The 16401-nt window shown below is 41.1% G+C and overlaps 1 protein-coding gene across 1 annotated transcript; it reads right to left on the bottom strand.

Annotated features, from left to right (window-relative positions):
• Positions 1 to 1158: 1158 nt before the first annotated feature.
• On the bottom strand, positions 1159 to 8397 carry LOC138969060 (small ribosomal subunit protein eS1). Its single transcript, XM_070341764.1, has 7 exons — positions 8257 to 8397; positions 7658 to 7761; positions 6600 to 6787; positions 5748 to 5873; positions 3400 to 3482; positions 2104 to 2213; positions 1159 to 1346 (listed from the first exon to the last, which is right to left on the bottom strand). The coding sequence occupies exons 1-7, from the start codon at positions 8316 to 8318 to the stop codon at positions 1216 to 1218; spliced, it is 804 nt and encodes a 267-aa protein (XP_070197865.1). The 5' UTR covers positions 8319 to 8397; the 3' UTR covers positions 1159 to 1215.
• Positions 8398 to 16401: the final 8004 nt, after the last annotated feature.

The following is a 16401-nucleotide window of genomic DNA, read 5'->3' as shown; positions in this document are numbered from 1 at the left end:
GATGCGGCATTTCCTTCCACCAGGTCAGACAATTTCTTTCAACTTGCCACAAATCGTATAGTTCTTAGCCCACGGTGAAGGTTAAATCGGCTTCAATTTCTTTCAACTTGCTACAAATCGTATAGTTCTTAGTCCATGGTGAAGGTTAAATTGGCTTCAATTTCTTTCAACTTGCCACAAATCGTATAGTTCTTAGCCCATGGTGAGGGTTAAATCGGTTTCAAATCAAAACAAGTCGCGTAAGGCGAAAATACAATATTTAGTCAAGTAGCTGTCGAACTCACAGAATGAAACTGAACGCAATGCCATTTTTCAGCAAGACCGTATACTCGTAGCATCGTCAGTCCACCGCTCATGGCAAAGGCAGTGAAATTGACAAGAAGAGCGGGGTAGTAGTTGCGCTAAGAAGGATAGCACGCTTTTCTGTACCTCTCTTTGTTTTAACTTTCTGAGCGTGTTTTTAATCCAAACATATCATATCTATATGTTTTTGGAATCAGAAACCGACAAGGAATAAGATGAAAGTGTTTTTAAATTGATTTGGACAATTTAATTTTGATAATAATTTTTATATATTTAATTTTCAGAGCTTGTTTTTAATCCGAATATAACATATTTATATGTTTTTGGAATCAGCAAATGATGGAGAATAAGATAAACGTAAATTTGGATCGTTTTATAAATTTTTATTTTTTTTTACAATTTTCAGATTTTTAATGACCAAAATCATTAATTAATTTTTAAGCCACCAAGCTGAAATGCAATACCGAACCCCGGGCTTCGTCGAAGATTACTTGACCAAAATTTGAACCAATTTGGTTGAAAAATGAGGGCGTGACAGTGCCGCCTCAACTTTCACGAAAAGCCGGATATGACGTCATCAAAGACATTTATCAAAAAAAAGTTCGGGGATTTCATACCCAGGAACTCTCATGTCAAATTTCATAAAGATCGGTCCAGTAGTTTAGTCTGAATCGCTCTACACACACACACACACAGACAGACAGACAGACGCACATACACCACGACCCTCGTTTCGATTCCCCCTCGATGTTAAAATATTTAGTCAAAACTTGACTAAATATAAAAAGCACAGGAACCATGCACTCTCCAGACCAGGTTCCATATCACATGAAAGACAGCAAGGCTAAACACTGCTTCATTCACTCTTTCTTTTATTCCCAGTAACTTTTTTCACATGGTGGCTAATAGTCTTTAGACATTTTCCATCACTGGGGGTTCGTAACCTTCAGGCCTGTCGACCTTCTCGCCTGACTCTGATGTGAACTTTCCGCCGGTGGTGGTGCTACCGCCGCCGTCCCCGTGCAACTCCATCAGTTTGCCAACTGCAACAACAACAAATCTTGTTTAACATATTTCAGTGTAACAAAAAAGTCACGTCAACTTACTACCCAAGGCTTCAAGAACAATAGTGAACATACCATTTGCAGTAACAACAGGGAGAGTGTGGGCAATGCAGTGAACTGTGCTTTCATAACCAGTTTGTTTGCTTAACGCCCAGCCGACCACGAAGGGCCATATCAGGGCGGTGCTGCTTTGACATTTAACGTGCGCCACACACAAGACAGAAGTCGCAGCACAGGCTTCATGCCTCACCCAGTCACATTATTCTGACACCGGACCAACCAGTCCTAGCACTAACCCCATAATGCCAGATGCCAGGCGGAGCAGCCACTAGATTGCCAATTTTAAAGTCTTAGGTATGACCCGGCCGGGGTTCGAACCCACGACCTCCCGATCACGGGGCGGACGCCTTACCACCAGGCCAACCGTGCCGGTGCTTTCATAACCAGACAGTACTTAGCATTGCTTAATTTTTTTAATGACTGTCTTACAAACCAGGACCATTCCAATTTATGATATAAAACTGGGTTATTACGAAGTATGAAATAACAAAATATTTGAGGATATCAGTGTCATAAACTCGAAAATAGCCAACTCAGATCACTTTGATGTGCATCTCCTTCATTTTAAATCACACATTGCATCATTTTCCGCACCTCCTCACTTTTAAATAATAGCATTAACACATAGAACCCACCAAGGAACACAGAAATGACAGTAAAAGGAAGCAGCACTCACCGTCGAACTTGGGCTTCTTGAGAACTTTGACCTTGCGGACGTAGACATCGTGCAAGGGGTAGATGCCCTGGCAGGCCTTCTCGATGTCCTTGCCAATGGAGTCGGGGATCCTGCCACACAGAACCACACATTTTTAATCCACATTTGTAAGAAAAAATAGATTCTGAAATAGCCATGTGCACTATTCATGAAGAACAGTTGGTCAACATCAATATTTATGTACCCACTAGATTATATTCACACAAGAAACAAAAGTGTACAAAATAGGGATGAAATAAAAATAAACAAACAAGTCGCGTAAGGCGAAAATACAACATTTAGTCAAGCTGTCCAACTCACAGAATGAAACTGAACGCACTGCAATTTTTCAGCAAGATCGTATACTCGTAGCATCGTCAGTCCACCGCTTGTGGCAAAGGCAGTGAAATTGACAAGAAGAGCGGGGTAGTAGTTGCGCTGAGAAGAATAGCACGCTTTTCTGTACCTCTCTTCGTTTTAACTTTCTGAGCGTGTTTTAAATCCAAACATATCATATCTATATGTTTTTGGAATCAGAAACCGACAAGGTATAAGATGAAAGTGTTTTTAAATTGATTTCGAAAATTTAATTATGATCATAATTTTTATATTTTTAATTTTCAGAGCTTGTTTTTAATCCAAATATAACATATTTATATGTTTTTGGAATCAGGAAATGATAAAGAATAAGATGAACGTAAATTTGGATCGTTTTATAAAAAAATATTTTGTTTAAAATTTTCAGATTTTTAATGACCAAAGTCATTAATTTATTTTTAAGCCACCAAGCTGAAATGCAATACCGAAGTCCGGCCTTCATCGAAGATTGCTTGGCCAAAATTTCAATCAATTTGACTGAAAAATGAGGGTGTGACAGTGCCGCCTCAACTTTTACAAAAAGCCAGATATGACGTCATCAAAGACAGTTATCAAAAAAATGAAAAAAACGTCCGGGGATATCATTCCCAGGAACTCTCATGTAAAATTTCATAAAGATCGGTCCCGTAGTTTAGTCTGAATCGCTCTACACACACACACGCACAGACAGACAGACAGACAGACAGACACACATACACCATGACCCTCGTCTCGATTCCCCCTCTATGTTAAAACATTTAGTCAAAACTTGACTAAATGTAATAAAAACCACAACCACCAATGGATCTTCTTATACAAAGACAGTGAGTCTAAAACTCTTAACAGGTTCTGTGAGATCAAGAGAGGCAGACACAAATATCCTTTCAACGAAGGGGAAAAAACCTACGACACACAACTTACAGTTTGTTGACGATCTCCTTCATGTCGTTGGCTTGGACCTCGCGGCTGATGATGTCCACCATCTTCTTTCTGATGGCTTTCACCTGAAAACACAAAAACACAGTTTCACATTCGCGTCTGGTTTTTGACACACCAAGTGGGCAAAGCTTGATGAATGCAAGAGTGAATAGGTCTTTGGTATCACTGGTATAGCATTACTACATGCAAGTGTGGGCGTCACTGGTACATATGACGCCTATTTTCTAGCCCCAACTAAAAACATTCCTTCTCGTGTCATTTCATTCGAAATGTCCATGCCATAATAAAGGCATTCAACTCGGCCATTTCGCCCACTTTTTATATCAAAGATTTCTTTTACAGGAGTCTGACTACCACCCAAACAAGGGCATCCATAAAACCAACCTGACAAAAATGTAGAGTACCAATTAAACAAGAAGGGCAAAGCCCATACGACTCACATGCTTTACACATTTTTCCTACCAAAATACATGTGACCTTGACCCAAGGTCAAGGTCATCCAAGGTCATGCAACACAAAGCTGTTAATTCAAGACATAGGAAGTACAATGGTGCTTATTGGCTCTTTCTACCATGAGATATGGTCACTTTTAGTGGTTCACTACCTTATTTTGGTCACATTTCATAAGGGTCAAAGTGACCTTGATCATATGTGACCAAATGTGTCTCATGATGAAAGCATAACATGTGCCCCACATAATTTTTAAGTTTGAAACAGTTATCTTCCATAGTTCAGGGTCAAGGTCACTTCAAAATATGTATACAATCCAACTTTGAAGAGCTCCTGTGACCTTGACCTTGAAGCAAGGTAAACCAAACTGGTATCAAAAGATGGGGCTTACTTTGCCCTATATATCATATATAGGTGAGGTATTGAATCTCAAAAACTTCAGAGAAAATGTGAAAAATGTGAAAAATAGCTGTTTTTTAGGCAACATTTATGGCCCCTGCGACCTTGACGCAAGGTCAAGATGCTATGTATGTTTTTTGGGGCCTTGTCATCATACACCATCTTGCCAAATTTGGTACTGATAGACTGAATAGTGTCCAAGAAATATCCAACGTTAAAGTTTTCCGGACGGACGGACGTCCGGACGGACGACTCGGGTGAGTACATACTCACTTTTGCTTCGCATGTGAGTCAAAAAGCCATGATTGACACAACTTGGCAAATGTTAACATACGAGGAGAAATTCATATCAAATATCTTTGCAGAACAGGTTGTTTTGCTTCATTATCTTGCATATTTGTTGTGTTATTCCTTTCCTACTGACGCTTGTGTTCATCCCATGAGCGGTCAAAAAAGGGAGTTTTTTTCGCGTCAATTTAGAGAGGTGCCATAAAAAAACACACGCTGCATTTCAACTACGACTCGATGGATTGCTTCGAAACTTTCAGTGTCGTATGCCTACATACCCGACGTACCGGCATTTGCACCGACGTTATGCAATATTCTGGAAATTGTTTACAATCCTGTCACAGGTTTTAGCCTAGTTACAACCAAGCCATCCATGACTTCGCACGCATACAGACAAATGATTGTTAGAAGTACTGCCAAAGTTTCATTAGATTTAGAGTATGACCACTGGCAAAAATTTGCTAGCTTTTTAAGCACTTCCTTTTGCAACGTGAAGGCATTCCTCCTTTCTTTCTTTATTTGGTGTTTAACGTCGTTTTCAACCGTTCAAGGTTATATCACGACGGGGAAAGGGGGGGGGGGGGGGGGGATGGGATAGAGCCACTTGTTAATTGTTTCTTGTTCACAAAAGCACTAATCAAAACATTGCTCCAGGGGCTTGCAACATAGTACAATATATGACCTTACTGGGAGAATGCAAGTTTCCAGTACAAAGGACTTAACATTTCTTACATACTGCTTGACTAAAATCTTTACAAACATTGACTATATTCTATACAAGAAACACGTAAAAGGAGAAACAGAATCCGTTAGTCGCCTCTTACGACATGCTGGGGAGCATCGGGTAAATTCTTCCCCCTAACCCGCGGGGGGTGGCATTCCTCCTGTGCTGTAGTATTAGAACTGAAGCAAAATCTCATGGTATAACTTTGGAAGCTATCTGAGGGGCTTTTCCTTAGATACTATCCCTTTAATTGCAGGGGAAAAAAACCCAGTTCCAGGGTCAATTAGAAACTGAATTAAAATGTTTGTTTTGTTTAGGCCTAATACATTTGTATTATTTACAAGATAGGGTGGCTCATAATACATTTGTATTATTTACAAGATAGGGTGGCTCACAATACATTTGTATTATTTACAAAATAGGGTGGCTCATAATACAGTTGTATTATTTACAAGATAGGTTGGCTCACCTGTGTGTGTTTGGCATAGCAGGTCTTCTTGCACTGGTTGTTCCTCTTCTTTGTGAAGCCAATGCAGAACATGCGCAGCAAGTACCCGTCCGTGGTCTTCACGTCAACATGGGCCTCGATCAATGTCTGAAAACAAGGACCACTTAGTGAAACTTGAGCTAGTTGTTTGGTATGGCCGGTTACTTTTAAATCACACCATTATCTTCCAAGGATAAGCCTGGGTAAATCCAGTATCCTGAACACTTTAACAATCCTCAGTCCCGAATCAACCCCATGGAAGTGACGTCGGATACTGAAAGCAAAATGACTGATCGTGATTCAAACGGTGGAACTTAACTCGACAGGGGGCTATATCAGGTTAATACCAAATCCTACCTGGCACTATTATTCATACCAAGGCAGATGAAAATGTTCGCACTGACATTAAATAGTAAACTGTCAAGAAGATAATAACAACATTCAGATAAAGTTCAGATACATTTGTCGTCACACTGAATGAACCTTAAGACGTGCAACATTAATTCAGTTTGTAGTTCACGGTTAGATCTGGGGTATGCCAAGATTATCACAAAATGAACAATAAACATGAAGAGGTGACAGTGGAACACTTGTTTAAATTACTGTGCAAGCTAGTCTCTCGCAATAGAAAAAAAACACGCACACAAAAACCCTGTTATCAGCTATACCCAGACTTATTTCAGCACCCAGTGGAAAGACAAAAAAAAACAATGCATAACTTAAGACAAGTCTAACGTAAATACACAGACATGACTGTACTTGTAAAGCAACACTAAAACTTTCCCTTCCACGTCCCCTTTACAACGCAAAAGCAGAAATCACAGAGAAACTGACCTGCCACTTCTTGACCATGGAGCACAGCTTGTCGCGGGTCAGGTCCATACCGTGGAAGTTTGTCAGCACGTTGCGACCCTGCACCTCTTCTGCGACCAACTTGAACTTGCGGAAGGTAACCTCATCGTTCTGAAGATCAGCCAGGGACACCTCGAACACTCGCCCCTTCAGGCCATCAGAGGCGATTTCTGAAAAAGTCAGCAAGCATTTAAGATTTGTAGTGAGCCCGTTATCGATAATGCATCGACCTGGTCAATAAGACTAAAACCATAACTTCCGTGTAAAGACATTATTACATGAGCAATACAGCCAGGGCCTAGCATTGGAAAAAGTGAGTTCAGCTTACAAAGGTGAGCTATATCCCCGCTTCGAGACATTATTTCAAGTCTAGAGCCACAAAACACCGGCACAAAACATGCTCGCGCGATGCCAGAGGAAGTGCGTGCTCAAGCAAACTGTCAAACCGATTGAGAATTGAACCGAACGGCGCACAAAACAAAAGCTGGGACTGTTTGGTTTTACCGTTTGGGAATAACAGGTTTTTGCATTTCGGCGTACACCAAATCGAGTTCCGCCGACTGGAGATGTTATTTCGGCGTAAAGTACGCCGAACGGCTTACAATGCTAGGCCCTGTACAGCACATATGCAGTGGAATGGTACTCCCAAAACGCCATCCAGGGCTTTGACACCATATCAGAATAAGCCATAACCAGTTGGCATTCATTCAGTGTGTGAATTCACTTCTCAAAACCAAGTCCTAACCGTATGAAACTTCTCCTGATTACCTACTTGAACCAGCACTTGGAGGGCAAATGTGCATCAGCGATTCTGACAGTGACAAGAAAAAAGAATGACCAGGTGTGCTTAGAAAGGAGCTAAACAATTAACTTTGTTTTGCCCCTCACGCATGGCTTGTGATGTCAGTCAGGAGAGGTGAACACATACATTGTAGCCTACTTTAAGTACTTCACAATATGGTGTATCGTCATGGAAAATAGCAGATTTTCTTCTCTGTTGAAAATTTCTTTTCTCTGCATTGACATCTAAACACACTTACTTGTTCCCTGGGTCCTGGTCACCAGTGTTTTGCCGATCTGGCGCACAGCGAACATGGAAGGGGCCTTGACATCGTACCAGTCCTTCTTGCTGAAGGGGTCCACTCTGAACAAACACAGTGACAGATCAATAAATGCACAGAATCATATATTAAGTACAGGACAAATCGATAACTGCATCTTCCGCTTACATGAACTGCAAACAATGAACTTGTCGAGCTACCCTTTCCATTTACACTTTAATACCGACGTTGTATTACATTTTCGCTCGATACTGTGAAGAGCACCAAGTATTGCTACGATCAAAAGTCTGTGTATTACAACATTGGTGAGCTAAAAACAAGACCAGTGATGTTGCACAGCCGAAACAGTCCTTCAGTATAACTGAATCCATTTCAATGTAAACGCAGAGATTACGGAATATATCATGAATGGAAAAACAAGGCCGAAGTGAGGGGCATGACTTGTTACTGAGCCTTTGCGAAGATCAGAAAGTACATCCAAATAATTCGCTGCCACTACCGGCCATCGGTAACAAATACCGAGCCATACAGCTCTTGAATATCTATACTTTTCATCCAATTTAATATATGTAACTTACATCTTCTTCTTGGCTCCCTTTTTGCCACCTTTAGTTAGTCTCTTATTTTTACCAACAGCCATGTTGAACTACTGGCAGGAAAAGGAAGTATTGTGTTGATGTGTTGAGTGTTTTGCATTATGGGAAACAAGCGAGACCACTCTCGATGAACAGTTCAGGGGTTCGTCGATAGCGCTTCGTCCGCCCATCCATACTTTTCGGTGTGAGACATGAAAAAACACGCGTCAGTGTCAAAACTGGATTTGTACGTATGCACATGTGGGGTGTATGTGTGTGTGCGTGTGTGTTTGAGAGAGAGAGAGAGAGAGCCCGGCCGCTCTTGTCGCTCAGCTCGTTTTATTTAATCCCGTCACTGAGTCACTTCTCCTTCTAGTTTTCACTGTATGAACTCGGAGGATGCTTTCTGTTCCAAATTACTCATTTAATGCCAATTAGTTGAGAGTCTCAAAACTTTAGTTCGTCAGTGTTTTAATTGAGAAGACGCTCAGCACGGGTGCGACTGCCCCGCGGCCGCTGAACTATCAGTGGTGCCGAGAGAAACTTGTAGAACCGGCGGATGTGAACTATATGTACGTTTAAAAAAAAAAAGGTCAGTGTTTCTGACCATTGGTGGTTTGTTTGCTTGTTTCATTTGTTGCGCGTTTGTTTGCTTGTTTCATTTGTTGCGCGTTTGTTTGCTTGTTTCATTTGTTGCGCGTTTGTTTGCTTGTTTCATTTGTTGCGCGTTTGTTTGCTTGTTTCATTTGTTGCGCGTTTGTTTGCTTGTTTCATTTGTTGCGCGTTTGTTTGCTTGGCTTGGTGTGAGTCTTCTGATTTGCAACTAAGTATTTAGTATTTGCTTCTTTCTTTTAATCTTTGTCTGCTAACCTCTTAACTGTGTTCAGTACGTGTCACTAATCACTAATTCTTTCGAAGCAGAGGTCAAAGTAACTCCATGCGAAGCAGACTTATGTTTTGCCATAACTTGACTGAAACACATTTTTTGTGTTTTATTTGTTTGCATGTTGATGATTTATGTACTGCATTTTGTTAACTAATGCTGCTTCTAGCCTCGGGACCAGTGATTCATGTTGGCTTGGTTCGCGGACGTATGAATTCAGTGATCAATGCCGAATCAGTGACTTTGGATCATCATAACTTATTTCATATGATATTTTGTAATTTATATTATATTGTAGTTAATAGAAACAGCAAAATTAAGGGAGGGTGTGTGTGAAAAATCTGGTTATAAAACACAAAACTCTTGGGAAACTCTTTTGAAAGCACACTCAGTTGTGTTGAAATTTGAAAGCGGTTCATCACAAATCTAGACTCGAAGACAAAAAGATTTGAGTCCAAAAGCTGTGCTAATGGTCCCGAAATGTGATTTTATACAGTTTATCGTGTGTGTGTTTGTGTGTGTCTGTTTATTTGTCTGTAGGCCTATGTCTGTCTGTCATTCGTTCCTCCTGTCCTCCAGGTCTGTCCTCTATGATAGCATAGACCTATATTATATAGGTCCCTGATGATAGTGTGTATGTGTGGGCTTCGCGGTACTGATTTCTGTCTGCCTAACCCTTCGTCTGCTGTTGGTTACAATGTTTGGGCCAGGTTTGCGTATTTTGTCGCTGCGGTTTTGTTTCTTTATTTTCTTTTCAGCTACAAGGCACTGGCTGCTACCGAAGTGCCTTTATTGACTCAATGCGGATTAGCCCTTAGGGTAGAAGTTTTGAAGCTGAAGTTATTCAAAGACCATCTGTCAGAGTCACAGAGAGAGGTCAAGGGTGAGGGGGGGGGGGGGGGGGAAGGCAGACTGAGAGAGACAGAGAGCGTGTATCAGTGTTGTATGGTGTCACTGCCGGATCCCAGACTGCCACACGCAGCATATCAATAATTATATCTTTACTTTATTTGGTGTTTAACGTCGTTTTCAACCGTTCAAGGTTATATCGCGACTGGGGAAGGGGGGGGGGGGTGGGGGGGCACTGGGATGTGAATATAAATGTTTATAAATATAATACAGAAGGAAGGAGTGTGTACAAAGTGCAATAATGGCGATATTGATGATGAATTCCACTATGTGTTTAACTGCAGCTTCTTCAACGAATTAAGACAAAAATGTATCCCACTCAAGTATCGCAAAAATCCAAATGTAATAAAATTTCAACTTTTATTTTCAACAACAAATAAAAAAAATATTGTTAAACCTGATTCACTTGATAAAAGGTATTTCAAAAGAATTTTAAACAGGTGTTGATAGGGGGAAAAAAGAAGAAACAAGTCGCGTAAGGCGAAATTACTACATTTAGTCAAGTTGTGGAACTCACAGAATGAAACTGAACGTAGTCCGCCGCTAGTGCAGTGAAAGTAACGAGCCTCAGTGTTTGGCGCGGTAGCGGTTGCGCTGTGCTTCATAGCACGCTTTACTGTACCTCTCTTCGTTTTAACTTTCTGAGCGTGTTTTTAATCCAAACATATCATATCTATATGTTTTTTGAATCAGGAACCGACAAGGAATAAGATGAAAGTGTTTTTAAATTGATTTCGAAAATTTAATTTTGATCATAATTTTTATATTTTTAATTTTCAGAGCTTGTTTTTAATCCAAATATAACATATTTATATGTTTTTGGAATCAGAAAATGATAAAGAATAAGATGAACGTAAATTTGGATCGATTTATAACAATTTTATTTTTACAATTTTCAGATTTTTAATGACCAAAGTCATTAATTAATTTTTAAGCCACCAAGCTGAAATGCAATACCGAAGTCCGGCCTTCGTCGAAGATTGCATGGCCAAAATTTCAATCAATTTGATTGAAAAATGAGGGTGTGACAGTGCCGCCTCAACTTTTACAAAAAGCCGGATATGACGTCATCAAAGACATTTATCGAAAAAAAGGAAACAAATTTCCGGGGATATCATTCCCAGGAACTCTCATGTCAAATTTCATAAAGATCGGTCCAGTAGTTTAGTCTGAATCGCTCTACACACACACACGCACAGACAGACAGACAGACACACACACATACACCACGACCCTCGTCTCGATTCCACCTCTATGTTAAAACATTTAGTCAAAACTTGACCAAATGTAAAACAAGTCGCGTAAGGCGAAATTACTACATTTAGTCAAGCTGTGGAACTCACAAAATGAAACTGAACGTAGTCCGCCACTAGTGCAAAAGGCAGTGAAAGTCAAAACTTGACTAAATGTAAAAAGATTCTTCGACAAGGAACTTATATAGCCGACTTTGGCACCACTGATAACCTGTCTCAGTCAAACGCTCATCACAGTCATGTTAGACCCACACCTCACAGTTTACACTCCACGATCAAAAACATATCATGATCAAAGTGATGATGCAAGTTATTTATTTGAAAGTCTCTTTATTTACTGACATACCAAAATTGTTTTTACAATACAAGTGTCAGCCTTCTTCCACATGCACGTATTCATGCTCCAATACACGTAAATTAAAAAGAGCGGGTCACAGGGTCAGCAGCCCTTGGAAAAGAGTAATTTTAAAGGTACTGAACTTGTCAAATCCAGGTGCACGGAGCCCCTGGGGCTTTTAGTCATACCTCAGGCAGCTATCCGTTAGAAGAACTACCAAGTTTCATTGACTTGCACCCAAAGAGTCAAGAACTGCGATTTTTTTACGAATTATACTGTTCAAAAAAAGAAACGCATAGTTGCTACTTGCCAAATTTGTTTTATTTTTCGAAAAAAATAACAGAAAATCCAATATTTAGATTATTTGTTTGAAATTTGGTATGGACACAGTTGAATGCACACACAGTTCATTTGCATCTTCAAATCAATCAGTCAATCAATACGATTGGGTGCCGAGGCTGTCAAGTCAGTAGGGGGTGTGACTGCCTTGAGCAGCAACAACTGCCCGGCACCTTCTGGGCATGGACTGGATCAGATGCCGGATATCTTGCTGTGGGATGGTGTCCCACTCCTCCTGAAGTGCCTGCAATAGATCGCGGTGATTTGCCGGCGCTTCTTCTCGCCTGCGCACACGTCTGTCCAATTCATCCCAGAGGTGTTCTATCGGGTTCATGTCTGGCGACATGGATGGCCAGGGAAGCACCTGGACATGGTGGTCGGTGAGGAACTGGGTGGTGAGTCGTGCTGTGTGCGGGCGAGCGTTGTCCTGCTGGAATATGGCATCCTGGTCAGCCAGAAGAGGAAGGGCGTGTGGGCGCAGAATTTCCTCCACGTATCGCTGGGCAGTTATGCGCCCTTGGACGTGCACCAGGGTGCTCCTTCCAGCGGTATTGATCGCCCCCCACACCATGACGCCTCCACCACCATGAACGGGTGCCTCATCCACACAGTTGGGCGCGTAACGTTCGTTTACTCTCCGGTAGACCCTCCTCCGACCATCATGTCGCTGGAGCAGGAAGTAGGACTCGTCGCTGAACCACACGTGTCTCCAGTGATTCCGGACGGTCCAGCGAAGGTGCTGGTTGCCCCACTGCACTCGGTTCTGGCGATGGCGGCGGGTGAGGACAGCTCCTCTGTGAGGTCTGCGAGCTCTCAAACCAGCTTCATGCAGGCGGTTCCGCACGGTCTGGTCCGATAATCGGTGTGGCCCGGGGAGAGCCTGGACAGAAGATGAGGCCGACAGGAAACGATTCCGGAGGTGGCGGAGCCGTATGAAGCGGTCGTGAGCAGCAGTTGTCGCCCTTGGTCTTCCCGCTCGTGGCAAGTTAGCAACGGAGCCAGTGGCTTGAAACCTGACCCACAGTCTACTGATGGTGCTCTGGGACACGTGGAAGTGCCTGGCGATTGCACTTTGACTTTGGCCTGCTTGTAAACGACCCAATGCAATTTGGCGGTCTTCTCTGCTCAATCGGGCCATCTTTCGTCGCTGAATTGTCGTCTGATTTCTTTGTGGCGAACAATCCGCTTTTATGGGTTTTGGAAGACATGGTGAGAGCTCAATATTCCCCTAGTTTCACGAGATTACACTGAAGCATGACGAGTGGTCATGCCAAATGAGCAATTTTGACATTGTAGCCACTGATAACGCATGCGTCACGTGCAGAGCTCACTTGTGGCAATGGACGAAAGGTCGACGACCAGATAAACATTTTCTGCAGTTTGGTGGATATCCTTGTAGCCATATAACTAAATTAACCAAATATTACAAGCTATGCGTTTCTTTTTTTGAACAGTATAATTTCGTACTCGGACCCGGCTGGTCTTGGCCTATTTTTGGATCTACATTTAGATCAGGTAGATCACCACATCATGCACAAAAAGACACGTCACCAGCAAACTATGTCAGACGTCATCATGAGTTTGTGTAAAACAAAATGGAGGCCGGAATCACTCAGTTGAATCGAACTCCGACCAAACACCACGTAACAAGAAAAATGTTCATTCAAAATGAACAGCGTCGATGCAATGTCCACCAAAGATTTATTTTGGGAAGTGTTAAAAGGTTAGGGTCAAAAGTCAATGAATTGCATGTTGTGCTGGATATATAAATTGTTTATTTCAGTCAATGCTTGCTATGAATTGATCAAACAGCCACAAGAAAAAACAAGTCGCGTAAGGCGAAATTACTACATTTAGTCAAGCTGTGGAACTCACAGAATGAAACTGAACGTAGTCCGCCGCTAGTGCAAAAGGCAGTGAAAGTGACGAGCCTGTTTGGCGCGGTAACGGTTGCGCTGTGCTTCATAGCACGCTTTACTGTACCTCTCTTCGTTTTAACTTTCTGAGCGTGTTTTTAATCCAAACATATCATATCTATTATGTTTTTGGAATCAGGAACCGACAAGGAATAAGATGAAATAGTTTTTAAACGATTTCGGAAATTTAATTTTGATCATAATTTTTATATTTTTAATTTTCAGAGCTTGTTTTTAATCCAAATATAACATATTTATATGTTTTTGGAATCAGAAAAGGATGAAGAATAAGATGAATGTAAATTTGGATCGTTTTATAATTTATTTATTTTTTTACAATTTTCAGATTTTTAATGACCAAAGTCATTAATTAATTTTTAAGCCACCAAACTGAAATGCAATACCGAAGTCCGGCCTTCGTCGAAGATTGCTTGGCCAAAATTTCAATCAATTTGATTGAAAAATGAGGGTGTGACAGTGCAGTCTCAACTTGTACAAAAAAGCCGGATATGACGTCATAAAAGACGTTTATAAAAAATAAAAATAAAACGTCCTGGAATATCATTCCCAGGAAGTCTCATGTCAAATTTCATAAAGATCGGTCCAGTAGTTTAGTCTGAATCGTTCTACACACACACACACACAGACAGACACAGACAGACACAGACAGACACAGACACACACACACACACACACACACACACACACACACACACACGCGCGCACATACACCAAGACCCTCGTCTCGATTCCCCCCTCTATGTTAAGACATTTAGTAAAAACTTTTTAATTAAAAAATAGAGCTTGTTTGAAACAGGTAGAAAGGAAGAGTTGATATTGCAATATCTGTACGTGGGAATGTGGTGAAAAAGAGTGCTAAAAGTAGTAAGTCGGCCTCAGATCCATTTCAAATATTTATTGCAGAAAAACAAAATACAAATTAAAAACAAAACCACAGAACCATTACCAGGTGTCATAGGAATGTTTGAAAACAATAGTTTTAATTTTACACTGTAAATACAGGAATCAGAATTAAACACCTCAAATTGGCACATGCATAATGAATCACCTGGAATTGCAACAGGGAGATACTGAAGTAATTGGAAACAAACACTTGAAATTGACAGAGAAACAATTGAAAATATATTACTGACATGAGCGAACAATATTTTAATGGAAGTGCATTTTTAGCACGAAGCATCCGCAGGAGGATGCACTAACAATTACATAGTGCCACAAAATGTGTACGGACATTTCACAACCGTGCATTATTAGCACAGAACACATACATGGGGGCGCACAAAACATTGTACCATGATGATGATCGGGATTGTTGAAGATCTTTTCTTGTGCAAGGCGCCCCTGTATGACCGCAACTGATCCAACCGGCCGCATCTGAACAAACGACGTCGAAACGGCGCGAAACACGTCCTCTCGGTTGGTCTCGGATTGACTCGGCTTTTCTCGGTCTTTTTTTGTGTGTGTCTTTTTTTCTTTTCCTTATGGTCGGAGTGGTATATTTATGTACATCTTAGATTAAAAAAACCCACCCGAAAGCTGTGTTTAATCGTTTCGCGTAAATTGTACATTTTTTTTCAGCTTTGAAATTGTTTTGGCTTGGAGAGTCAGCGCGCTTTGCCTTGGAGACTAATTCTCCACAGGCACGTTCTTCCCAACCACAGATACCAGCGTCGTCCGCGACGCTGGAATAACTAGGTTAATTTATGCACTCGCGTGAACAAGAAACTGTCGAGCTTCACAGATGTCGTCGTTGGGTAGTTTTGGGGTTGTTTTACTACCATAGGAGGATTTTTGAACTGTAAATGCACTCAGCTGCAACAAAAACGCAAAACGAAGGCTGTGAGCTGCACTGTGCCTTTAAGAGAGCACTGCCGGAGCAAACATAATTTTTTTTACAATAAAATTCACGACAGTTTAGATCCTGCTGAAATTGAATATGGTGCGCCAAATTGATATTACTATCGTTAACTGTTATATAGGGTTTTGAAACTATCGTTAACTGTTATACAGAGTTTTGAAACTATCGTTAACTGTTATGTAGAGTTTCGAAACTATCGTTATCTGTTATATAGAGTTTCAGAAACTCTATATAACAGCTAACGATAGTTTTATCAAAACGGCGCGTCGGTATCGTTCCCAAAACGGGAAAACCCTGAAGTGCCATTGCAAAACTGTCTTTTTGCTACGAAATGTACATTTTAACTAGAAACACAATTTTAAAAAAGTACAAAATTAGTTATTGACCGTTCTTCTGTTGTCGTCTTCTCAAATCATTGTTGAGTTTGTTTAATATTAGCTTTATCATATCATTTGTACTTTCGGCCGTACCGTTTTCCACGTGTGCGGTTTGAAGACGGGTAGGCCTACTGAATATTCGCGGAAAAGACCATGACAGACGCACTACACAAAACAGTGGTTTTTTTTTTCAAAACAAACACAAAACAACGTGTCACAGTTTCCCGAGTGACATCCCCCACGACGCGTTTTGGA

This window comes from Littorina saxatilis, linkage group LG6, assembly GCF_037325665.1.
Source record: "Littorina saxatilis isolate snail1 linkage group LG6, US_GU_Lsax_2.0, whole genome shotgun sequence".
Lineage (NCBI taxonomy): Eukaryota > Metazoa > Mollusca > Gastropoda > Littorinimorpha > Littorinidae > Littorina > Littorina saxatilis.
This window is presented reverse-complemented; position numbering and strand designations above follow the sequence as displayed.

Coding starts and splice junctions, on each gene's coding strand:
- LOC138969060 (XM_070341764.1), bottom strand. CDS start 8,318: ATGGCTGTTGGTAAAAATAAGAGACTAACTAAAGGTGGCAAAAAGGGA. Junction 7,762..8,256: donor AAGGGAGCCAAGAAGAAGAT/GTAAGTTACATA, acceptor GTGTTTGTTCAG/AGTGGACCCCTTCAGCAAGA. Junction 6,788..7,657: donor GACCAGGACCCAGGGAACAA/GTAAGTGTGTTT, acceptor TGACTTTTTCAG/AAATCGCCTCTGATGGCCTG.